General features: G+C 48.6%; 1 protein-coding gene across 1 annotated transcript in view; it reads left to right on the top strand.

Annotated features, from left to right (window-relative positions):
• The first annotated feature begins 4,935 nt into the window (after positions 1-4,935).
• The window catches only part of snx33 (sorting nexin 33), a 35,994-nt gene continuing 14,446 nt past the window's right edge, over positions 4,936-26,483 (top strand). Inside the window, exon 1 of the mRNA XM_072492676.1 lies at positions 4,936-6,889. Within this exon, the coding sequence (XP_072348777.1) occupies positions 5,437-6,889 (1,453 nt within the window). The 5' untranslated portion in view covers positions 4,936-5,436. The remainder of the gene's footprint in view (positions 6,890-26,483) is intronic.

Here is a 26,483-nt window from a genome sequence, read left to right as displayed (position 1 = left end):
GCCCGACCCCGATATTTCCATGCCCCCGGCTCCCTATGCTATAGTGGAGAAGGTTGAGACCAAACTTTGGCGTTTGGAAAGTTTAAGCATTATTCGGCCTGCGCGCTTCGCTGTTTGGGCTGCGCCAGTGATCCTCGGCATGAAGCCAGAAAAGAGAGTCCACCTCTGCGGAGACTATAAACTGACAGCTTCGAGGTTAGACCGTTACCTCGCATCAAGGATTTATCTGCAACATTGGCCGGTGGCTGTACATTAACAAAATTGGACATGAGCAATGCTGGAGCTCAATGAATCCTAATGGAAGTATGTCACGATTAATTTGCACAGGGGACTCTATGAGTACACCCGGCTTCCGTTCGGACTCTCCTCGGCGTGCGCAGTCTTCCAGCACAATGTTCAGCACCGTTCGCAACTGCTCAGATAATGAAGAAGTCCATGTCCAAATGCAGCAAGACCTGGACCATATCCAGGCTTGGGCTGACAATTATTATGAAGAGATATTGAGCAGTTTTAGCCGATACACTCTTGAGTTTAGAAGAATAAGAGGAGATCTAATTGAGGTATATAAGATGATAAAGGGGATTGACAAAGTAGATGTAGAGCAGATGCTTCCTCTTGTGGGGCAATCTAGAACAAGAGCTCATAGTTTTAGGATGAGAGGCAGCAGATTTAAACAGAGATGAGAAGAAATTACTTCTTTCAAAGAGTTGTGATTCTGTGGAATTCACTACCCCAGTGTGCAGTGGATGCCAGGTCTAAAGATAAGGAGATTTTTAATTGGTAATGGGTTGAAGGGTTATAGAGAACAGACAGGAAAGTGGAGTTGAGGGCTAGAGGAGATCAGCCACGGTCATACAGCATGGCAGAGTGGGCTCAAGGGGCTAAATTGCTGACTCCTGCCCCTAGTTAAGTTCTTCCTTTGTTAATAAATCAACGTTAGGCTGCATGCAACAATATTGGATAATCCTCTATACTCAATAACTCTCCACTCCCCCAAGGGTCCCCCTCCTCGACCCACACCCAGGTCGGAGTTTTTATACTGCGAGGGCTCCCCTCGTTAAAGGGGAATCCCCACCCCTTTACCAGGGAGTTCGTATTCCGTGGAGGTCAGGGGGAATTAGATGGTTCACCCTCTCCGTGACCTCCTTGCCGGTTGTAGGCATGATATGAAGAGGCGGTCTGACCTAAATGATACTACGCTGAGGTGCAAGAGCAGAGAGATTGGGTTGCATATTCACAAATCCTTAAAGGTTGCAGGGCAGTTAAAAAAGCATGTGGGATACCTGGCTTTGTAAATAGGGGAATCGAAATGCCACACCAATTCTATCCTTGTTTACAAACTGAAATTGAAATTACTGAACAAGTCAGGCGGTATTTATGAAGTGAGAAACTGAATTAACCGAGTTTACCTCTAGACTTGACTATTCCGAAACACTCCTGACTCTACCTTCTCTAAATGTCTCCCAAAATTCTGTTGCCTGTGTCCTAACACATGCCAGGTCCCATTGACCAATGGACTGTGTCCGCTGACTTATGTCAACTCTCAGCTAAGTAATGCTTCAATCTTAAAATTCTCAACCCTGTTTTCAAATTCCTTCATGGCCTTGCCCCCTTCCTGTCTCAGTTATCTCCTCCAGCTCCACTGCCGTCTGAGATATCTGTACTCCTCTACTTCTGGCCTCTGGAACATCCCCAATTTTAATTACTCCATCAGCCATGCCTTCCGCTGGCTCTAAGTTCTGGAATTCCATCCCTATCTTTCCGCCTCTTTTTCTCTTCCTGCAAGACACTCCTTAAAACCTATTTGCTGTCCTAATATAAATAGAAAATGCTGGGTAAACTCAACAGGTCAGGGCAGCACGGTGGCGCAGTGGTTAGCATTGCTGCCTCATGGTGCTGAGGTCCCGGGTTCGATTCAGGCTCTGGGTCACTGTCCGTGTGGAGTTTGCACATTCTCCCCGTGTTTGCGTGGGTTTTGTCCCCACAGCCCAAAAGATGTGCGGGTTAGGTGGATTGGTCACGCTAAATTGCCCCTTAATTGGAAAAATGAATTGGGTACACTAAATTTATAATAAATAAATAAATAAATAAAACTGAGCAGGTCAGGCAGCATCTGTGGAGAGAGAAACAGAGTTAATGTTTTCGAGTCCGTAAGACCCTTCTACAGAACTTTTATTTGCTGTCCTAATATCCCCATACGTGACTCAGTGTCATATTTGTTTTAGAATGCTGCTGTGAAGCACTTTGGGATAGTTTATTTCATTAAAGGCACTAAATAAATACAAGTTGTTATTTCAGTGTAGATGCTGCTGACATTGCCTGTCCATTAGTTGGTGGGTGTTGCAGAGTTGCTACACTCTGCCAGTAGATGGTGCTTTCATGCCTTGTTAAGAGAAAACAACCAACTATTTTACATCAGAAAATGCCCACAGCCAAACATCGGAAAAACATTTACAAAGCATTTAAAGCAATTGCTGTGGATACAAGCAACCAATTAACTGGAGACAGGATGGGTTGGAAAAGCAGAAGGTCTAACATTTGAAGAATGAAATGAAAGAGTTGTAATTGGTGCTTATGGTTGGATGATGAGGAAGAGCCAGGCTCTGCTGAGACTGAGCTCCTGCATGACTCCAGACTTAGCCCATTAATTTGTCTACCTCCCCACAGGTATATTTATAGCACAAGGAATGAGCAGCAGGGAGAGTGCTTCAATCAGGACCCTTTCAGTTTCCTGCCAAATCCACATTCTTGATGCATCTTCAGTTTCGCCATCACGAGTTCAGCACAACTGAAGGAGTTATGGACAACTTATCACCTACTTTGGAGTGACGTCGTCTGCTCTCCCCTGTGTATCTCACTGAAAGTTCAGTGCTGAAGCTTACAACACAGCTCACCAGGTCCTGAGGTGCAGCACGATCTCCAGATTATTGCCATGAGGATGACTATTAAACTGTGTATGGCCCAGTGATGGGAGAGTTTCTGCACCAGATGGGTGAGCATCTTTTACTTTTTTTTCAGTTCTCCTCAAGTCCCTTCGATTTATATCCTCCTCCTTCAGGTACCATGCCCAAAGAGGGTGACCATGGAGTTCCATCGGATTGGTCCATGATGACCCCTGGCATTATACTGCAGTGCTTCGCTGTTGCCTTCTACAGTATAGCTGAACAGGAAACTCTTCCTCTCTCACCGCCTGTCACCAGGTATATTGGGGAGGATCTCCAGGCTGACAATCAATCTGTATGGCCATGTTATGAACACACCTTGAATTGGGACTTGAACCTGGGACCTCTGGCCCGGAGAAAGAGACGCCGCCACAAACCATCCCATTACCTTTCTGTAGGCTGTTATTTCTGAGAATGATTCCATATCAATTTCTTATTATTTTTGCTCTAGTCTATAACAATTTCTTTTTAAACATAAATTTAGAGCACCCAATTCATTTTTTCCAATTAAGGGCCAATTTAGCGCGGCCAATCCACCTACCCTGCACATCTTTGGGTTTGTGGGGGTGAGACCCACGCACACACGGGGAGAATGTGCAAACTCCACACGGACAGTGACCCAGAGCCGGGATCGAACTGGGACCTTGGCACCGTGAGGCAGCAGTGCTAACCCACTGCGCCACTGTGCTGCCTAGTCTGTAACAATTTCTAATCGTTATTTTTATATTTCCTATAGAGAACCATTGATCTCAATTGCAACTGATTTGCTGCATCCCCCATTCTCCAGAGTCTAATCACGATTGATAGCTTGAGAATTCAATTGATGAAAATGACAACAGGTTTTCTGATTCCTATTAATCCAGGGGCACTTTGCAATATAGAATTCGATTGATTGAAGTTATTATTTATTGCCAATTCTGCTCCTTCACATGAACTTAATTTGTAAAAAAAACAAATATGAATATTTTCTTCGCTGGAATTTGCAGCTTACTGATGATTACATCAATTTTCGAATCTCGGTGAAATCATCAGCTCAAAGCCGACAGAGGGACAAACCCCAGGTTTATCGCACTCCTGGAAACCAACCCAAAATCAAACCAATTGGATTTCTGTTGCTCCATTTCACTGCGCACGTTCAATAACGTTTTAAACTTAGGAACAATTTTTGTGTAAAATTTCAACTATGTGGCACTTTACAGAGACAAGTCTGCAAGCAATAATTCTTCTGTTGTGAGGATGATTTGGCATGAAAAGGAACAGATCAGGCATGATTAGGGGCGGCAAGGTAGCACAGTTGCTTCACAGCTCCAGGATCCCAGGTTCAATTCCCGGCTTGGGTCACTGCCTGTGCGGAGTCTGCACGTTCTCCCCGTGTCGGTGCGGAGTCTGCACATTCTCCCCGTGTCTGCATGGGTTTCTTCCGGGTGCTCAGGTTTATACCCAGGGTCCAAAGACGTGCAGGTTAGGTGGATTGGCCGTGCTAAATTGCCCCCAGTGTCCAAAAAGGTTAGGTGGGGTTACTAGGTTCCGGGGAAAGGCTTAAGTAGGGTACTCTTTCCAAGGGTCGGTGCAGACTTGATGGGCTGAATGGCCTCCTTCTGCACTGTAAATTCTATGATAAATCTATCTGACCCAGTGTTTTGTAAAAAAAAAAGCCAGGAGAAATAAATATTTATAATTTTCACTGTGCTGTTTTCCCCAGAAGTTAGGGCTGTGGACATTTTCATCCTCACAGTTTGTTCAAACTGACACCAGTTCCCTGGTATAAGGTAAACATGTGTTGGAGATGACAACATTGCCCACGCTGCAATAAAAACTGTGACACGTCTTTTTGAAAATAAAAAGCAAGAGAGGGAAATGCTCAAGGGTCCAGAGCATTGCCTACTGCTGCTGCCCTGGTCCGGTCAGCCTGGATCACAGAGAACAGGCTCGAGGGCTGAATGGACTCCTGCGTTCCTGTGCTATGCCGTAGCTGTGCCTGACACGGTCCAACACATGAAGGGCGACCGTGTTAGCAGAGGTGGTGGCAGGCTGGGGCAGATCCCAACAAGCAGCGCCTGGTTTGGCTGCAGGGCAGTTCAGGGAAATCAGTCAGGATGTGTTGCTCCGTTTCCTTCAAGCGCCAGCCTAAGATCCAATACCTAGAGGGCAGTCGCGAACTTATTTTGCAATCAGCAAAACTTTTGCTCCGCTTCAAAGTGCGAGGAGCTCATCACAACAAAGAGGAGTTTGGCCGCGCGGCCATAGCTGGAGAGATTGCCGGCTCCCGGGAGGACACCAGCAGCAAAGTGCCGAGCTGAGCAATGCACCCAGAGCAGGGCACACGGTAGGAGCTACACAGCGACCGTGCAGGCACCTTCCTTCCTTTCCCCCGGCTGAACAGAGCCGACCTGGAGAGGGAGAGTTGGAGCGACAACCCGCATTCCAGACCCATCTCCAGCTGCTACACACCCAAGGAGACACTGCAATCCCTTTCTCCCCCTAAACCTAGACCATGGCTTCAATCAAAGCCAAGGCTCTCTACAGCTTCCAGAGTGAAAACCCCGAGGAGATCAACATCCAGGAGAACGAGCAGCTGCTGGTTTTTAACGAGAAGTCTTTGGATGGCTGGCTGGAAGGCCAGAATAGTCGGGGGGACAAAGGGCTCTTCCCTGCTTCTTATGTGGAAATTCTCAAACCCAGTACACCATCACCCCAGACTTCCAATTCCTCTTTCACTTACTACTCCAGTCCTGCAAGCTCACCGGGGAATCACTCCACCTTCTATTCCCCGAGCTCTCCATCCCCTTACCAACAGGGCAGCTATGAGGAAGATGATGATGATGATTGGGACGACTGGGATGACTCTTCCACGGTGGTTGATGAACCTGGCGTGACAGGTAACACCAATGGCCACAATCATCTCCATCCGCACATGGCCTCCCCTTATCCCAGTGTGACATACAGGCAGAAACCATCCGTGGAGAGGCAGGATAGCACTGCCAGTAGGCTCAGCACTAAAAGTAGTGCCGTGGGCAAGAACTTCAACCGCTTCTCAAGTTTTGTAAGGTCTGGTGGGGAGGCGTTCATCCTGGGAGAGGTACCCTCGGTATTCAAGACCGCAGAAACCTACTGTGTGCTGATGAGTCCTGACGGACCTGAGTGGAGTGACAGCCCTCACCCCTTCACCTGCACCATCGAGGAACCTACCAAGCAAACCAAGTTCAAAGGCATCAAGAGTTACATCTCCTACAAGCTGACCCCTAGCCATACCAAGTACCCCGTGTATCGTCGCTACAAACACTTCGACTGGTTGCACAACAGGCTGCTGCACAAGTTCTCTGTTATCTCTGTGCCACATCTTCCTGAGAAACAGGCCACAGGCCGATTTGAAGATGATTTCATTGAGAAACGCAAGAGGCGCTTGATACTGTGGATGGACCATATGACCAGCCACCCAGTGCTCTCCCAGTATGAAGGATTCCAGCACTTCCTGACTTGCACGGACGACAGGGCTTGGAAACAGGGGAAGAGGCGGTCAGAGAAAGACGAGTTAGTCGGCGCTAATTCTTTCCTCACCATCCAAATTCCGCAGGAACATCAGGACCTTCAGGATGTGGAGGAGAGGGTGGACACGTTTAAAACCTTCTCCAAAAGGATGGATGACAGCGTGCTACAGCTGACCAATGTGGCTACTGATCTCTGCCGCAAACACGCAGGGGGCTTCAGGAAGGAATTTCAGAAATTAGGCAATGCATTTAATTCAATAAGTCAGGCATTCGAGTTGGATCAACCACACCTAGCGATCCCTCTGAACAAGGCTATTTCCAACACGGGCAAAACATATGAAGCCATCGGGGAGTTGTTTGCGGAGCAACCCAAGAATGATCTGTTCCACATGTTGGATACACTTTCCCTATACCAGGGCTTGCTGTCCAATTTCCCGGATATCATTCATGTTCAGAAAGGTAAGCTCACCTCACAGTTATAGCAGATTATCTTTTGCTTGCTTCATGGCAGGTATCAGATGTAAGATTAATCTCCTCCAACCTTGCAAGATGTACTCGATCTCCAGGATGTTAAGGTTCTCCCTGATGTGATCAACCTTTGTTGGTCCTCTTGAGCTGGGAGCTCACTGCTGATGAGTTTGTTTCAGCTCCCAAGTGCCAGGTACAAAAATAAACAGTCTTTACCCTCAATCTTTACTTATCTCCCTCCCTCCCATTGGTATATATCTGTTATTTGTCCAAGTCAAGGTCCAAGGACATTCATTGTACTTCTAATCTGTGATGATCTTGCCGTGCACGAGGGATCAAAACAAGGCGAGAAAATAGCTGTACAGACTGAACCGAGGATTATTTAGGGTACGCCACGTGGACTGGGGATATGAATGGACTGAAGACTGCTAGCCAATTTTAAACTGACTATTGGAGGATGTAAATGGACTGAACACCTCGTTACATAAAGATAGCACATTAAACAGGGTGAGTTAACAGACTGAATATCTGTTGTAAAGGAAGAACAGTTTAGGTTTGCTCCAAGTTGAGGTAGGCTGTAGAACATCAGCTACATATGCAGCTGTATAGATTGTGATGAAGTTTACAATCTGTGCATGATTGCACTCATTGCTCCATCTCTGTTGATCAAAGTGAAGATTCGTGGCTTAGGGCCCAATTTGCTCAGACATCCAACCTCTTGTTGGTTTTGATCTCCCGTGGAATGTATTGAAAAGGGATTTCAACGGAGCTTGAAATTTAAAAATAGTTACTGCTATGTGTGGATGTTACCTGCCTTCATCTTCAAGAGGATCGGGTCTTTCCGATCACTGGAGATTGACAAATTGGGCAATGATCTGGAGTGTTAAATTGAGTTCTGTTGGTCAATATAAAGTGTAGCTCAATCAATTTTCAGCATTTTTAATTCCTTTCCATCATTTGTGGCCACCATTACTCCCTAGAATTGTCAGGCAGTGCTGATGTGAAGCTCGGTGGGGGGAAAGTGGTGTGACAGGTAATGGTCATACAGCTCGGTCCAGGGGCAGGGATGTGACCGGTAATGGCAGGATAGCTGACGTAGGCAGCCCACACTTTTGTTCCACCTTTCTGCTTGAAGCCCCATGATGACACCATATCGCCCAGAGCCTGAGTGTAACGGTGCAGCACTAGACCATCTGTGTACTACGTCAGCCACGGGTAAAACTCTTGCATTTTGAGTGAGAAGATTGTGGGTTCAGGTCCCAATCCTGTGACTTAAGCACAACAATCTGGGCTGGCACTTTGAGCCCAGTGCCAAGAGAGTGCAGCACTGTTGGAGGTTCTGTCTTTCAGCTGAGATGTTACACTCAGGCTCACAACGACAGGAAGAAGAACGGGGAGGTCACCCTCGTGTCAACCAATGTCACTAAAACAGATTATCTAGTTGTAATCACAACACTAATTGTGGGAGCTTGCTGTGCACCAATTGGCTGCCATGCTTCCCACATTACAACAGTGATTACACGTCAAAAAATACTTCATTGGCCGTGAGCACTTGTGACATCCTGAGCCCTGAAAGGCGCTATAAAAATGCAGGTCTCACTCTCTCCATGCTTCATGAAATAAACTGTCAACCTCATCTAGCTGATAAACTCACCTGATCCTGGCTGTTCCGCTGTGGGGAGGTTCAGAATGGACACCAGGCGTTTATCTACTCCTGCGTATCAGTCCAAAGGGGGTGACTTTTCCTGAGCGGATTGTTTTGTTCCTCTTGAGGGACAGGTTTTGTCATGTTGGGATGTAAATGCATTGCGTCCCTCCACCCCTCGAATGCCCCACTTGACCAACACCCAGAAAAATGAAGTGTTGGGTGGTGATTGGTGCATATGGAATCGGAGCTCACAGGAGGCTGGAAATGTGGGTGAAACAATAGTCTCAACAAATGCCAGGCAATAGTGTGTGTGAAAGGGGCGGCACGGCAACGTAGTGGTTAGCACTGCTGCCTTACGGCGCTGAGGACCTGGGTTCGATCCTAGCCCCGGGTTACAGTCCGTGTGGAGTTTGCACATTCTCCCCCATGCCTGCGTGGGTTTCACCCCCACAGCCCAAAGATGTGCAGGGTAGGTGGATTGGCCACGCTAAATTGCCCCTTAATTGGAACAAAAATAATCGGGTACTCTAAATTTATTTAAAAGAACACAATCGTGTGTGTGAATGGTGGAATTGGGGAGTGGTGTTTGACTCAGCCACGGTGGAATTTGCATTTCTGAACGCTCAGAAATTATTTATCATCTATGCGCCACACTCATCGTTGTAAAAGCCCATCAGCACTTTTCATTTCTGGAAGGACTGGTTAAACAAAAATGGAACGGTGACAAAGGTAAACGTTCCCTCCTCATCTTTCTCGACTTGTCTGCAGCCTTTGACATAGCTGAGTAAATCATCCTTCTGCAATGTCGCTCCATTGTCATCCAGCTGTCTGGGCGGCACGGTAGCACAGTGGTTAGCATAGTTGCTTCACAGCTCTAGAGTCCCAGGTTCGATTCCTGGCTCGGGTCACTGTATGTGCGGAGTTTCAACGTTCTCCCCGTGTCTGTGGGGGTCTCCTCCGGGAGCTCCGGTTTCCTCCCACAGATCAAAGTTGTGCGGGTTAGGTGGATTGGCCATGCTAAATTGCCCTTAGTGTCCTAAAAGGTTAGGTGGGGTTACTGGGTTACGGGGATAGGGTGGAGGTGTGGGCTTGGGTAGGGAGCTCTTTCCAAGGGCTGGTGCAGACACGATGGGCCGAATGGCCTCCTTCTGCACTGTAAATTCCAAGATTCTATGAATACTCTCACCTAGTTCCATTCTTGTCTATCTAACCGTAACCAGGGTATCACTTTCAATGGCTTCTCTTCCTGCTCCCATTTCATTACCCCTGGTGTTCCCCAAGGATCCATTCTTGTCTCTTCTATTATAGATCTACTTGCTGCCCCTTGGTGACATCATCTGAAAACGCAGCGTAAATTTTCACAAACACGCTGATGACACTCAGCTCTATCTCATCACCACCTTTCTCAATTCCTCCACTGCTACTAAATTATGACACTGCTTAATCCCACATTGAGTTCCGAATGAGCAGAAACATCCTTCAATTAAATACTGGGAAGACTGAAGCCGTTGTTTTCAGTTCCCACTCCAAACTCTTTCCCCCAGCTACTGAGTGCATCACTCTCCCTGACAACAGTCTGAGATTAAAGCTAGTCTGTTCGCAATCCTGTGTCACATTTGATCCTGAGATGAGTTTTCCATGCAGATCCACACTATTACTAAGACCACCTGCTTCCACCTTCTTAAGATCACCTGACTGTGTCCATGCCTCAGCTTGTACCTTGAAGTACTCATTCCTTTGTTCTCTCAAAACCTGACTATTCCAATGCACTTTTGGTTGCTCTGGTACATTCTACCTTCTATAAATGTGAGTTCACCCAAAACTCTGCTGATCTTCCTAGGGTGTGGAGATGCCGGCGTTGGACTGGGGTGAGCACAGTACAAAGTCTTACAACACCAGGTTAAAGTCCAACAGGTTTGTTTCGATGTCACTAGCTTTCGGAGCGCTGCTCCTTCCTCAGGTGAATCAAGAGCTCTTCATTCACCTGAGGAAGGAGCAGCGCTCCGAAAGCTAGTGACATCGAAACAAACCTGTTGGACTTTAACCTGGTGTTGTAAGACTTCGTACTTCCTAGGGTGGTTATTGAGGTGCTGTGTGTGAGCTGAAAACTGATAAATGGCCTATAACACGGAGTTATACGATTAGGAAATGGACGAGATGCCAGTGAGTAACATAGCGGGTGAGGCGGAACACTTGGAGGTCATCAAGCTTTGTCACTGATCTGTTCCCTTTATCATGAACCCTGTTGACAAACACAAAGATGTAAATTAGGTTCAGAATGAAGTAAACATGATAAAATCAGAGTGCCTGAGTCACACATTATCCCTGTTCATTCATCTTCATACGTTCCTTTCAGCGTTATTCTTGCTGAAAGTCTTTTGTAGTCCCTCAAAATGATGTTTGTGGCAGGAATCAAGGATTTGAGATGACCATCCGAGCAGATTTCTGGTTGCGGAAAATTTCCCCAGTCTGTTGTTATACACGAACATGGAGGAAAACTCAGCACGACTGATGCCTGGAGGAAATCCTCCCGTTGGTTTGCCGAGTGATCGTTACACAGTGATGGGAATCGCCAGCTCGTTGGACAGTTTCCAAGAGACCACCAAATGACCGCAAACTGCCCTGCCCCCACACTCCTGCCATTGGCCTGCTGACACGAGCCCTAACCATTCCGCAGCCAACCGGAAAGCCAAGACTCTCCAACACCCGATTGGCTGAACCTTGATTGTCGACTCAAACAACCTCTCTCCATCTCCAACATTTTCATAAAGATTAAAGAAAAATGCTCCAAGGAAGTGAGAGAGTGGACGTTGCTACTTTAACGCTCCCTCGATGTTGGGGCTGGTTTAGCACAGTGGGCTAAACAGCTGGCTTGTAATGCAGAACAATTCCCGTATCGGCCTCCCCGAACAGGTGCCAGAATGTGGCGACTAGGGGCTTTTCACGGTAACTTCATTGAAGCCTACTTGTGACAATAAGCGATTATTATTATGTTTCTCCTGGGCCTTTGTTTGCAGCAGTGTTCCGGAGATTAAAATTCCTGCAGTTTCCGGGACGATGCTGGAGGACTGGCAACCCAACCCAGTGACCGAGTGACCATTGTGCTCGCATTCTCGGACCACTGGTCACCTCTATCTATCATTCAGATTTTTATTTATACTTTTCAGAATATCAAGTGAAACTTTTCATGCCGTTGGGTGGTTAGGATCTGGAAAGCACTGCCTGAGAGTGTGGTGGAAGCAGGTTCAATCCTGCATAATTACCCAAAGAGACAATTTGTAAGACAATGGGGAAACGTTAGAGGGTGGGGCCAGCTGCGATGCTCTTGCAGAAAGAGTGCACAGGCATGATGGGCAGCAAGGCCTCCTTCTGAGCTGTATGATCCTGTGGTTCTAGTTAAAAATATTAAGCCCTGTAATAGAATTGTTTCACACTGCAGTCATTTCAGCATCAAGCACAGCCCCTGAACTCACAAGGCATGCAATGTAATCACAGTGTGTTCCCCTAGGAACACCTTCCCCAAGCAAGTGACAACAATTGCTCACTCGCACACTCTCGCCTCTTCAGTCAGTGGTTATGGGTTGAAGTCTCACCCAGGTCACGAGCACATAATCCAGGCTGACACTCCATTGCAGTACTGTGGGATGCAGCACTGTCAGATGTAGGCTCATTTAGATGAGATTGTGTACTGAGACCCTGTCTGCCCCCTGAGCTGTCGAGGAGGCTTGTGTACCTGTCGAGGGGGCTTATGTACCTGTTGAGAGGGCTTGTGTACTTGTTAAGGGGGTTTGTACATCTGTCAGGATGATTTAATAAAACTGTTGAGGTCTGTATGTTTGTCGAGGAGGGGTCTGTATGCCTCTCTAAGGGGTTTGTGTATCTGTCTAGGAGATACGTGTGCCTGTCGAGGGGGTCTGTATGCCTCTCAAGATGGTCGGTGTGTCTGTCGAGAGGAGCTTAATGCCTCTCGAGGGGTTTGTATACCTGTTGAGGAGGTTTGTATGTCTGTCAAGGGGGTCTGTATTTCTGTCGAGTGGGTCTGTATGTCTGTTGAGGGGATCTGTATGTCTGTTGAGGGGGTCTGTATGTCTTGAGGGGATCTGTATGTCTGTCGAGGGGGTCTGTATGTGAAGGGGGTCTGTATATCTGTTGAGGGGGTTTGTATACCTCTTGAAGGGGTCTGTGTGTCTCTTGAGGGGGTCTGTGTGTCTCAAAGGGGTCAGTATGCCTCTTGAGGGGGTCTGTGTGCCTCTCGAGTGGGTCTGTGTCTCTTGAGGGGGTCTGTGTGTCTGTTGAGGGGGGTTGTGTGTCTGTTGAGGGGATTTGTGTGTATTGAGGGGGTTTGTGTGTGTTGAGGGGGTTTGTGTGTCTGTTGAGGGGGGTTGTGTGTCTGTTGAGGGGATTTGTGTGTATTGAGGGGGTTTGTGTGTCTTGAGGGGGTTTGTGTGTCTGTTGAGGGGGTTTGTGTGTCTTGAGGGGATTTGTGTGTCTGTTGAGGGAGTTTGTGTGTCTGTTGAGGGGATTTGTGTGTCTGTTGAGGGGATTTGTGTGTCTGTTGAGGGTGTGTGTGTGTCTGTTGAGGGAGTTTGTGTGTCTTGAGGGGATTTGTGTGTCTGTTGAGGGGGTTTGTGTGTCTGTAGTCAGAGTTTTGCAATCCATGGAAAAAATTGATTTTCAGACTGAAGATGAAGTTAGGAGGATCTGGAAAGTGAATAGAACCTTCTGAAAATTCACACCTCAGGAAGTTAGTGCTCACTTGAAAGGTTCCATTCACACCTTGCAATCCTGGGGGCTTCCAATCAAGTGTCAGAACATTTCGAAGGAGCATTGAAGTGAAAAAGTCTGTAAAAGGGAAGTTGCCACAGGGTGAATGAGCTGTTTAGCAATTTTTTTCTGGCAATATAGAGGGCCTGGTCTGAGCCCACCACGCCCAGCCGAAGGTCAATCTTGGCTGGCAAGCTGGCTAAACAATTTGTTAAAATGATTGTAACTGCCTGTATCAGCTGCTGCAGTCAGCTGGCACGATGGATTAACTTTAAGATGGTCCTGTTGCCTTTCGAAACACACGTGAATTCAACTTGCCAGTAATGGTAACCTAACCCACAGGATCAGGTGGAATGCTAGATTTACACACCACCCAGTATTAATCTCCACTGACTTCAATGTCGATTACGATCAGGTGGGAATGTTACCCCGACAGTGTGCCTGATCCCACTAATTCTCAATTTAGATTAAAATTTCTCCCTGTATTTCAATGTGAACTTGATTGTACTGATCTGCGATTGGCATCTGCAATCATATCCCCCCCTCCCTCACCCCAAACTCAGCGGCAGATTCTTGGCAGCAATGCCTCAACTTACACGATGATGCAATTGGGCGGACTAGAACACCATGCACCCAGAGAGGGAATTGAGTGTGACTGCCAGTCCGAACTGGGCTGCACTCTGGTTTCTGGACCTAGTTCCGCAGCAACCTGTTCATTTGTTTTAAATCTGTACCCAAAAGAGCAGCTGTTTTCAGAATCGCCAGCAAATTATCACCAGGCCCAAAGCTAGGATTTAAACTCAGTTGCACCAATTCTAGCTCCATTCCATCAAAGCCTTACCCTGTCTGCTGCTGAAGCCCTCACTCAGCCCTTTTTATTTTTGCCCTTAAACTTGACTATTCCATGCTCTCCAGACTGATCTTCCATCCTCATTCTCTCCTCACCTCTGGAGTTCAGCTCTTTTGTCCATGTTTGGACCAAGGCTGCAATGAGGTCAGGAGCTGAGTGACCCTGGCGGAACCCAAACTGAGAGTCAGTGAGCAGGCCATTGTTGAGTAAGTGCCGCTTGATAGCGCTGTTGATGACTCCTTCCATCACTTCACTGATGATTGAGGATGGATGGTAATTGGCTGGATTGGATTTGTCCTGCATTTTGTGCATAGGACACACCTGGGCAATTTTGCAGATTGCCAGTGTTGTAGCTGTACTGGAATAGTTTGGCTAGGGGTGAGACAAGTTCTGCAACACAAGTCTTCAGTATTATTGCTTGGATATTGTCAGGGCCCAGAGCCTTTGCAGTATCCAGTGCCTTCAGCCATTTCTTGACATCACATGGAGTGAATCAGTTTGGCAGAAGACTGGCATCTGTGATGCCGGAGAGCTCCGGAGGAGACCGAAATGGACCATCCTCCAGCTGAAGATTATTGTGAATGCTTCTGCCTTATCTATTACACTGATGTGTTGGTCTCCTCCATCATTGATGATGAGGATATTTGTGGAGTCTCTTTCTCCAATGAGTTGTTTATAGTCCACCACCATTCACAGCTGGATGTGGCAGGGCTGCAGGGCTTTGATCTGATCCGGAGCTTGTGGAATTACTTAGCTCTGTCTATTGCATGCTGCTTGTGATGCTTCGTTATGCAAGTAATCCGATGTGGTAGCTTCACAATATTGACACCTCATATTTAGGTGTGCCTGGTGTTGCTCCTGGGCATGCTCTCCTGCAATCTTCATTGAACAACACCCGATACTGTCCTGGACAGATGCAACCGGCAGGCAGGTTGGTGAGGATGAGTTCAAGTATATTTTTCCCTCTTGTAGGTTCTCTCACCACCTGTTGCCCACCCAGTCTAGCAGCTATGAGCTTTGGTACTCAGTCAGCCCAGCCGGCGGGTCAGGATCTACCCAGGGATGGTGATGGCGGTGTCTGGGACATTATCTGTAAGCTATGATCCTGTGAATATGACCATGTTGGTTGTTCCTTGACTAGTCTGTGAGACAGCTGTCCCAATTTTGGCACAAGCCCCCAGATGTTATAGGAAGATATAGGAGGGATATCAGAGGTAGGTTCTTTACCCAGAGAGTAGTGGGGGCATGGAATGCACTGCCTGTGGAAGTAGTTGAGTCGGAAACATTAGGGACCTTCAAGCAGCTATTGGATAGGTACATGGATTACGGTAAAATGATATAGTGTAGATTTATTTGTTCTTAAGGGCAGCACGGTAGCATTGTGGATAGCACAATTGCTTCACAGCTCCAGGGTCCCAGGTTCGATTCCGGCTTGGGTCACTGTCTGTGCGGCGTCTGCACGTCCTCCCCGTGTCTGCGTGGGTTTCCTCCGGGTGCTCCGGTTTCCTCCCACAGTCCAAAGATGTGCGGGTTAGGTGAATTGGCCAATGATAAATTGCCCTTAATGTCCAAAATTGCCCTTGGTGTTGGGTGGAGGTGTTGAGTTTGGGTAGGGTGCTCTTTCCAAGAGCCGGTGCAGACTCAAAGGGCCGAATGGCCTCCTTCTGCACTGTAAATTCAATGATAATCTATGATTAATCTAGGACAAAGGTTCGGCACAACATCATGGGCCGAAGGGCCTGTTCTGTGCTGTATTTTCTATGTTCTATGTTGGTAAGCAGGACTTTGCTGGGTTTGCCATTGTTGCTTCCAGTGCCGAGGTCGATGCTGGGTGGACCGTCCGTTCTCATTTCTCTTTACTGACATTTTAGCTGTTGGCAGTCAAGAATCAGCCACATTGCTGTGGATCTGGAGTCACATGTAGTCACCAGATAAGGGTGGCAGATTCCCTTCCCTAAAGGACATTAGTGAACTGGATGTGTTTTTATGACAATCAACAATAGTTTGATGGTCATCATTAAATTAATTCAAGATTTATTGTTGAATTCAAATTTCACCATCTGCTGTGGTGGGATTTGAACCAGGGTCCCCAGAGCATCACCCTGGGTGTCTGGACGACTAGCCCAGTGACAATAACACTCTGCCACCACCTCCCCATATTATCTTATATTTATGGCTCCTAGTTCTGCTCTTATTTCCATGTGGAAACATCTTCTCTAGGTGCACCCTAACCACCCCTTCATAATCAGAAGGTTCTCTATAAGGTCACCCCTCAGTCTTCTCTCTCCTAGAGACAATAACCCAGCCTGTTCAATCAGGTATAACCGCTCAATTCTGGTATCAGTCCAGAACATAGAACATTACAGCGCAGTACAGGCCCTTCAACCCTCGATGTTGCGCCGACCTGTGAAACCACTCTAAAGCCCATCTACACTATTCCCTTATCGTCCATATGTCTATCCAATGACCATTTGAATACCCTTAGTGTTGGCGAGTCCACCACTGTTGCAGGCAGGGCATTCTATACCCTTACTACTCTCTGAGTAAAGAACCTACCTCTGACATCTGTCTTATATCTATCTCCCCTCAATTTAAAGCTATGTCCCCTCGTGCTAGACATCACCATCCGAGGAAACAGGCTCTCACTGTCCACCCTATCCAATCCTCTGATCATCTTGTATGCCTCAATTAAGTCACCTCTTAACCTTCTTCTCTCTTAATGAAAACAGCCTCAAGTCCCTCAGCCTTTCCTCATAAGATCTTCCCTCCATACCAGGCAACATTTTGGTAAATCTCCTCTGCACCCTTTCCAATGCTTCCACATCCTTCCTATAATGCGGCGACCAGAATTGCACGCAATACTCCAAATGCGGCCGCACCAGAGTTTTGTACAGCTGCAACATGACCTCATGGCTCCGAAACTCAATCCCTCTACCAATAAAAGCTAACACACCATACGCCTTCTTAACAACCCTCTCAACCTGGGTGGCAACTTTCAGGGATCTATGTACATGGACACCGAGATCTCTCTGCTCATCCACACTGCCAAGAATCTTACCATTAACCTTGTCTTCCTGTTATTCCTTCCAAAATGAATCACCTCACACTTTCCTGCATTAAACTCCATTTGCCACCTCTCAGCCCAGTGCTGCAGCTTATCTATGTCCCTCTGAAACTTGTAACATCCTTCCGCACTGTCCACAACTCCACCGACTTTAGTGTCATCTGCAAATTTACTCACCCATCCTTCTACGCCCTCCTCCAGGTCATTTATAAAAATGACAAACAGCAGTGGCCCCAAAACAGATCCTTGTGGTACACCACTAGTAACTGGACTCCAGTCTGAACATTTCTCATCAACCACCACCCTTTGTCTTCTTCCAGCTAGCCAATTTCTGATCCAAACTGCTAAATCTCCCTGAATCCCATGCTTCCGTATTTTCTGCAGTAGCCTACCCTGGGGAACCTTATCAAACGCTTTACTGAAATCCATATACACCAGATCAACTGCTTTACCCTCATCCACCTGTTTGGTCACCTTCTCAAAGAACTCAATAAGGTTTGTGAGGCACGACCTACCCTTCACAAAACCGTGTTGACTATCTCTAATCAAATTATTCCTTTCCAGATGAATATATACCCTATCTCTTATCAACCTTTCCAAGGTTTTGCCCACAACAGAAGTAAGGCTCACTGGTCTATAGTTACCGGGGTTGTCTCTACTCCCCTTCTTGAACAAGGGGACAACATTTGCTATCCTCCAGCGTTCTGGCACTATTCCTGTTGACAAAGATGACTTAAAGATCAAAGCCATAGGCTCAGCAATCTCCTCCCTAGCTTCCCAGAGAATCCTAGGATAAATCCCATCCGGCCCAGGAGACTTATCTATTTTCACCCTTTCCAGAATTGTTAACACCTCCTCCTTATGAACCTCAAGCCCTTCTCGTCTAGTAGCCTGAATCTCAGTATTCTCCTCGACAACATTGTCTTTTTCCTGTGTGAATACTGACGAAAAATATTCATTTAGCACCTCTCCTATCTCCTCGGACTCCAAGCACAACTTCCCACTACTGTCCTTGACTGGCCCTACTCTTACCCTCGTCATTCTTTTATTCCTGACATATCTATAGAAAGCTTTAAGGTTATCCTTGATCCTACCTGCCAAAGACTTCTCATGTCCCCTCCTGGCTCTTCTTAGCTCTCTCTTTAGGTCCTTCGTAGCTAACCTGTAACTCTCGAGCGCCCTTACTGAACCTTCATGTCCCATCTTTACATAAGCCTCCTTCTTCCTCTTGACAAGTGTTTCGACTGCCTTCGTAAACCACGGTTCCCTTGCTCGACCATTTCCTCCCTGCCTGACAGGTACATACTTATCAAGGACACACAGTAACTGTTCCTTGAACAAGCTCCACATTTCCATTGTGCCCATCCCCTGCAGTTTTCCTCTCCATCTGATGCATCCTAAGTCTTGCCTCATCGCATCATAATTGCCTTTCCCCAGATATAACTCTTGCCCTGCGGTATATACCTATCCCTTTCCATCACTAAAGTAAACGTAATCGAATTGTGGTCACTATCACCAAAGTGCTCACCTACCTCCAAATCTAACACCTGTCCTGGTTCATTACCCAGTACCAAATCCAATACGGCCTCGCCTCTCGTTGGCCTATCTACATACTGTTGTCAGGAAACCCTCCTGCACACATTGGGCAAAAACGGACCCATCTAAAGTACTCGAACTATAGCGTTTCCAGTCAATATTTGGAAAGTTAAAGTCCCCCATAACAACTACCCTGTTGCTTTCGCTCCTATCCAAAATCATCTTTGCAATCCTTTCCTCTACATCTCTGGAACTTTTCGGAGGCCTATAGAAAACCCCTAACAGGGTGACCTCTCCTTTCCTGTTTCTAACCTCAGCCCATACTACCTCAATCGACGAGTCCTCATCAAATGTCCTTTCTGCCACCGTAATACTGTCCACGTATTACGTAACAATGCCACCCCTCCCCCTCTTTTACCACCTTCCCTGAGCTTACTGAAATATCTAAACCCCGGCAGCTGCAACAACCATTCCTGTCCCTGCTCTATCCATGTCTCTGAAATGGCCACAACATCGAAGTCCCAGGTACCAACCCATGCCGCAAGTTCACCCACCTTATTCCGGATGCTCCAGGCATTGAAGAAGACACACTTTAAACCACCTTCCTACCTGCCAGTACACTCCTGCAACTTTACAACCGTACTCATGACCTCACTACTCTCAACCTCCTGTGTACTAGAGCTACAATTCAGGTTCCCAAGCCCCTGCTGAACTAGTTTAAACCCTCCCGAAGAGCATAAATTACCCCCCCAGGATATTGGTACCCCTCTGGTCCAGGTGTAGACCATCCCGTTTGTTGAGGTCCCACCGACCCCAGAATGAGCCTGAATTATCCAGAAATCTGAAACCCTCCCTCCTGCACCATCCCTGTAGCCACGCGTTCAATTCCCCTCTTTCCCTATTCCTCGTCTCGCTATCACGTGGCACGGGTAACAACCCAGAGATAATAACTCTGTTTGTCCTAGATCTAAGTTTCCACCCTAGCTCCCTGAATTCCTGCCTTACATCCCTATCCCTTTTCCTACCTATGTCGTCGGTACCTATGTGGACCACGCATTGGGGCTGCTCCCCCTCTCCCTTAAGGATCCCAAAAACACGATCCGAGACATCACGCACCCTGGCATCTGGGAGGCAACACACCAACCGCGAGTCTTTGTCGTTCCCACAGAATCTCCTATCTATCCCCCTAACTATGGAGTCTCCAATGACTAATGCTCTACTCCTCTCCCCCCTCCCCTTCTGAGCAACAGGGACAAACTCTGTGCCAGAGACCTGTACCCCATGGCTTACCCCTGGTAAGTCCCCCGTCCGTCCCCCGCAACAGTATCCAAAGCGATATACTTGCTACTAAGGGGAACGACCACAGGGGATCCCTGTAGTGACTGCTTCCTCCCAGCCCCTCTCACCGTCTAGGAAATCTTTTTACACTTTCAATAATGACTCTGTCTTTATTGTCTTTACGACTCTGTAGTACTAAGCACAGCCTCCAACCAGCACTTAACACTTGAGAATATTATTGTCAGCAAGAAGCAAGATAAATTATGGAGAAGGTTCCACAAAGAAACGAGACAGGCTTGAGAAAGGGAAATGAATCCTTCCATTGGTACATCAGTCTCCAAAGGTACACCCAGGTCAGGTATGGTGTGGAGGAAAGGAAGGTGTAAGAGGTCAATTGAACATAAGAACTAGGAGCAGGAGTCGGCCATCTGGCCCCTCGAGCCTGCTCCACCATTCAATGAGATCGTGGCTGATCTTTTGTGGACTCAGCTCCACTTTCCGGCCCGAACACCATAACCCTTAATCCCTTTATTCTTCAAAAAACTATCTATCTTTATCTTAAAAACATTTAATGAAGGAGCCTCTACTGCTTCACTGGGCAAGGAATTCCATAGATTCACAACCCTTTGGGTGAAGAAGTTCCTCCTAAACTCAGTCCTAAATCTACTTCCCCTTATTTTGAGACTATGCCCCCTAGTTCTGCTTTCACCCGCCAGTGGAAACAACCTGCCCACATCTATCCTATCTATTCCCTTCATAATCTTATATGTTTCTATAAGATCCCCCCTCATCCTTCTAAATTCCAATGAGTACAGTCCCAGTCTAGGATGAAGATCAGCATCCTTGGCGAGGAGAATGAAATACTGAGACCAAAGCACAATGCATGAAGTTACAGTCACAATAAATGGACGTGGAAGGCCGTACCCCTCTTATGCCTGACTTGTGTTTGGAATTAACACTGAAATTTAAGTGTGCGTGACTAGCTTGGGATTCTGATCCAGTTACTGCTCCTTTGTCTCAGATCACTGGAGCTCAGCTCTTGCCGTACCTCAGTTACTGACTGAGTAAGGCTTAGTGTGTGTGTAGACATTTATGCCAAGTGTGAATACATGTTCTGTCTACATATGAGAAAATATATATGTCTGTGCATTATTTATTGAGAGGGTACATGTGTGTGTTTTGTGTGTCCTGGAGTGAACATGTGATTGGCTAGAGTGTGTTTGGGGGAGGTTGTGTGAATGAGCGAGAAGGTGTGTTGATGGGTGTGAGTGAAAGTGTGGATGGGTGTGAGTGAGTGACAGTGTGGATGGGTGTGAGTGAGTGACAGTGTGGATGGGTGTGAGTGAGTGAGAGGGTGGATGGGTGTGAGCTGAGTGTGGATGGGTGTGAGAGTGTGGATGGGTGTGAGAGTGTGGATGGGTGTGACAGGATGGGTGTGAGTGAGCGTGGATGGGTGTGAGAGTGTGGATGGGTGTGAGAGTGTGGATGGGTGTGACAGGATGGGTGTGAGTGAGCGTGGATGGGTGTGAGTGAGAGAGAGTGGATGGGTGTGACTGGATGGGTGTGAGTGAGCGTGGATGGGTGTGAGTGAGTGAGAGTGTGGATGGGTGTGACTGAGAGTGTGGATGGGTGTGAGTGAGTGAGAGGGTGGATGGGTGTGAGCTGAGTGCGGATGGGTGTGAGAGTGTGGATGGGTGTGAGTGAGTGAGAGTGGATGGGAGTGAGTGAGTGAGAGTGTGGATGGGTGTGAGAGTGTGGATGGGTGTGACTGAGAGTGGATGGGTGTGAGTGAGAGAGTGTGGATGGGTGTGAGTGAGCGTGGATGGGTGTGAGTGAGTGAGAGAGTGGATGAGTGTGAGTGAGAGAGAGTGGATGGGAGTGAGTGAGTGAGAGTGTGGATGGGTGTGAGTGAGTGAGAGTGTGGATGGGTGTGGGTGAGTGAGTGTGGATGGGTGTGAGAGAGTGAGTGTGGATGGATGTGAGTGTGAGTGCATGGGTGTGAGCTGAGTGCGGATGGCTGTGAGAGTGTGGATGGGTGTGAGTGACTGAGAGTGTGGATGGGTGTGAGTGAGTGAGAGTGGATGGGTGTGAGTGAGTGAGAGTGTGGATGGGTGTGAGTGAGACTGTGCATGGGTGTGAGCTGAATGTGGATGGGTGTGAGAGTGAGAGTGGATGGGTGTGAGTGAGAGTGTGGATGGGTGTGAGTGAGACTGTGCATGGGTGTGAGCTGAGTGTGGATGGGTGTGAGTGAGTGAGAGTGTGGATGGGTGTGAGCTGAATGTGGATGGGTGTGAGAGAGAGTGGATGGGTGTGAGTGAGAGTGTGGATGGGTGTGAGTGAGACTGTGCATGGGTGTGAGCTGAGTGTGGATGGGTGTGAGTGAGTGAGAGTGTGGATGGGTGTGAGCTGAATTTGGATGGGTGTGAGAGTGAGAGTGGATGGGTGTGAGTGAGAGTGTGGATGGGTGTGAGTGAGTGAGAGTGTGGATGGGTGTGAGTGAGACTGTGCATGGGTGTGAGCTGTGTGTGGATGGGTGTGAGAGTGTGGATGGTGTGAGTGAGTGAGAGTGTGGATGGGTGTGAGTGAGTGAGTGTGGATGGGTGTGAGAGAGTGGATGGGTGTGAGTGAGTGTGGATGGTGTGAGTAAGGATGTGGATGGGTGTGAGTGAGTGAGTGTGGATGGGTGTGAGAGAGTGAGTGTGGATGGGTGTGAGAGTGTGGATGGGTGTGAGAGTGTGGATGGGTGTGAGTGAGTGAGTGAGTGTGGATGGGTGTGAGAGAGTGGGTGGGTGTGAGTGAGTGAGTGTGGATGGGTGTGAGAGAGTGGATGGGTGTGAGTGAGTGAGTGTGGATGGGTGTGAGAGAGTGAGTGTGGATTGGTGTGAGAGTGTGGATGGGTGTGAGAGAGTGGATGGGTGTGAGAGAGTGAGTGAGTGTGGATGGGTGTGAGAGAGTGGGTGGGTGTGAGTGAGTGAGTGTGGATGGGTGTGAGAGAGTGGATGGGTGTGAGTGAGTGAGTGTGGATGGGTGTGAGAGAGTGAGTGTGGATGGGTGTGAGAGTGTGGATGGGTGTGAGAGTGTGGATGGGTGTGAGAGAGTGAGTGTGGATGGGTGTGAGAGAGTGGATGGGTGTGAGTGAGTGAGCTGAGTGCGGATGGGTGTGAGAGAGTGTGGATGGGTGTGACTGAGAGTGGATGGGTGTGAGTGAGAGTGTGGATCGGTGTGAGAGAGAGAGTGGCTGGGTGTGAGTGAGACTGTGCATGGGTGTGAGTGAGTGAGAGTGGATGGGTGTGAGAGAGTGGGTGGGTGTGAGTGAGTGTGGATGGGTGTGAGAGAGTGGGTGGGTGTGAGAGAGTGGGTGGGTGTGAGAGAGTGAGTGTGGATGGGTGTGAGAGAGTGGGTGGGTGTGAGTGAGTGAGTGTGGATGGGTGTGAGAGAGTGGGTGGGCGTGAGAGAGTGAGTGTGGATGGGTGTGAGAGTGTGGATGGGTGTGAGAGTGTGGATGGGTGTGAGCTGAGTGCGGATGGGTGTGAGAGTGTGGATGGGTGCGAGTGAGTGAGTGTGGATGGGTGTGAGTGAGAGTGGATGGGTGTGAGTGAGTGAGAGTGTGGATGGGTGTGAGCTAAATGTGGATGGGTGTGAGAGTGTGGATGGGTGCGAGTGAGTGAGTGTGGATGGGTGTGAGTGAGAGTGGATGGGTGTGAGTGAGTGAGAGTGTGGATGGGTGTGAGCTGAATGTGGATGGGTGTGAGAGTGGATGGGTGTGAATGAGTGAGAGTGTGGTTGGGTGTGAGTGAGAGTGTGGATGGGTGTGAGTGAGTGAGAGTGGATGGGTGTGAGTGAGGGAGAGTGTGGATGGGTGTGAGTGAGTGAGAGTGGATGGGTGTGAGTGACTGAGAGTGTGCATGGGTGTGAGCTGAGTGTGGATGGGTGTGAGTGAGAGAGTGTGGATGGGTGTGAGTGAGAGTGTGGATGGGTGTGAGTGAGTGAGAGGGTGGATGGGTGTGAGCTGAGTGCGGATGGGTGTGAGAGTGTGGATGGGTGTGAGTGAGTGAGAGTGTGGATGGGTGTGAGCTGAATGTGGATGGGTGTGAGAGTGGATGGGTGTGAATGAGTGAGAGTGTGGTTGGGTGTGGGTGAGTGAGTGTGGATGGATGTGAGTGTGAGTGCATGGGTGTGAGCTGAGTGCGGATGGGTGTGAGAGTGTGGATGGGTGTGAGTGAGTGAGAGTGTGGATGGGTGTGAGCTGAATGTGGATGGGTGTGAGAGTGGATGGGTGTGAATGAGTGAGAGTGTGGTTGGGTGTGAGTGAGAGTGTGAATGGGTGTGAGTGAGTGAGAGTGTGGTTGGGTGTGGGTGAGTGAGTGTGGATGGATGTGAGTGTGAGTGCATGGGTGTGAGCTGAGTGTGGATGGGTGTGAGTGAGAGTGGATGGGTGTGAGTGAGTGAGAGTGTGGATGGGTGTGAGCTGAGTGCGGATGGGTGTGAGAGTGTGGATGGGTGTGAGTGAGTCAGAGTGTGGATGGGTGTGAGCTGAATGTGGATGGGTGTGAGAGTGGATGGGTGTGAATGAGTGAGAGTGTGGTTGGGTGTGAGTGAGAGTGTGAATGGGTGTGAGTGAGTGAGAGTGGATGGGTGTGAGTGAGGGAGAGTGTGGATGGGTGTGAGTGAGTGAGAGTGGATGGGTGTGAGTGAGTGAGAGTGTGCATGGGTGTGAGCTGAGTGTGGATGGGTGTGAGTGAGTGAGAGTGTGGATGGGTGTGAGTGAGACTGTGCATGGGTGTGAGCTGAGTGTGGATGGGTGTGAGTGAGTGAGAGTGTGGATGAGTGTTAGCTGAATGTGGATGGGTGTGAGTGAGAGTGTGGATGGGTGTGAGTGAGTGAGAGTGTGGATGGGTGTGAGTGAGTGAGTGTGGATGGGTGTGAGAGAGTGGATGGGTGTGAGTGAGTGAGTGTGGATGGTGTGAGTAAGGATGTGGATGGGTGTGAGTGAGTGAGTGTGGATGGGTGTGAGAGAGTGAGTGTGGATGGGTGTGAGAGTGTGGATGGGTGTGAGAGTGTGGATGGGTGTGAGTGAGTGAGAGTGTGGATGGGTGTGAGAGAGTGAGTGTGGATGGGTGTGAGAGAGTGGATGGGTGTGAGTGAGTGAGTGAGTGTGGATGGGTGTGAGAGAGTGGGTGGGTGTGAGTGAGTGAGTGTGGATGGGTGTGAGAGAGTGAGTGTGGATGGGTGTGAGAGTGTGGATGGGTGTGAGAGTGTGGATGGGTGTGAGTGAGTGAGAGAGTGGGTGGGTGTGAGTGAGTGAGTGTGGATGGGTGTGAGAGAGTGAGTGTGGATGGGTGTGAGAGAGTGGGTGGGTGTGAGTGAGTGTGGATGGGTGTGAGAGAGTGAGTGTGGATGGGTGTGAGAGAGTGGGTGGGTGTGAGTGAGTGTGGATGGGTGTGAGAGAGTGGGTGGGTGTAAGAGAGTGAGTGTGGATGGGTGTGAGAGAGTGGGTGGGCGTGAGAGTGTGGATGGGTGTGTGAGTGAGAGTGGATGGGTGTGAGTGAGTGAGAGTGTGGATGGGTGTGAGCTGAGTGCGGATGGGTGTGATAGTGTGGATGGGTGTGAGTGAGTGAGAGTGTGGATGGGTGTGAGCTGAATGTGGATGGGTGTGAGAGTGGATGGGTGTGAATGAGTGAGAGAGTGGATGGGTGTGAGTGAGAGTGTGGATGGGTGTGAGTGAGTGAGAGTGGATGGGTGTGAGTGAGGGAGAGTGTGGATGGGTGTGAGTGAGTGAGAGTGGATGGGTGTGAGTGAGTGAGAGTGTGCATGGGTGTGAGCTGAGTGTGGATGGGTGTGAGTGAGAGAGTGTGGATGGGTGTGAGTGAGAGTGTGGATGGGTGTGAGTGAGTGAGAGGGTGGATGGGTGTGAGTGAGTGAGAGTGTGGATGGGTGTGAGTGAGTGAGAGTGTGGATGGGTGTGGGTGAGTGAGTGTGGATGGATGTGAGTGTGAGTGCATGGGTGTGAGCTGAGTGCGGATGGGTGTGAGAGTGTGGATGGGTGTGTGAGTGAGAGTGTGGATGGGTGCGAGTGAGTGAGTGTGGATGGGTGTGAGTGAGAGTGGATGGGTGTGAGTGAGTGAGAGTGTGGATGGGTGTGAGCTGAATGTGGATGGGTGTGAGAGTGGATGGGTGTGAATGAGTGAGAGTGTGGTTGGGTGTGAGTGAGAGTGTGAATGGGTGTGAGTGAGTGAGAGTGGATGGGTGTGAGTGAGGGAGAGTGTGGATGGGTGTGAGTGAGTGAGAGTGGATGGGTGTGAGTGAGTGAGAGTGTGCATGGGTGTGAGAGAGTGGGTGGGTGTGAGTGAGTGAGTGTGGATGGGTGTGAGAGAGTGAGTGTGGATGGGTGTGAGAGTGTGGATGGGTGTGAGAGTGTGGATGGGTGTGAGTGAGTGAGAGAGTG

Source organism: Scyliorhinus torazame, chromosome 30, assembly GCF_047496885.1.
Source record: "Scyliorhinus torazame isolate Kashiwa2021f chromosome 30, sScyTor2.1, whole genome shotgun sequence".
Lineage (NCBI taxonomy): Eukaryota > Metazoa > Chordata > Chondrichthyes > Carcharhiniformes > Scyliorhinidae > Scyliorhinus > Scyliorhinus torazame.
Note: the sequence above shows the minus strand (reverse complement) of the source record. Positions and strands in the feature narration are given on the sequence as shown.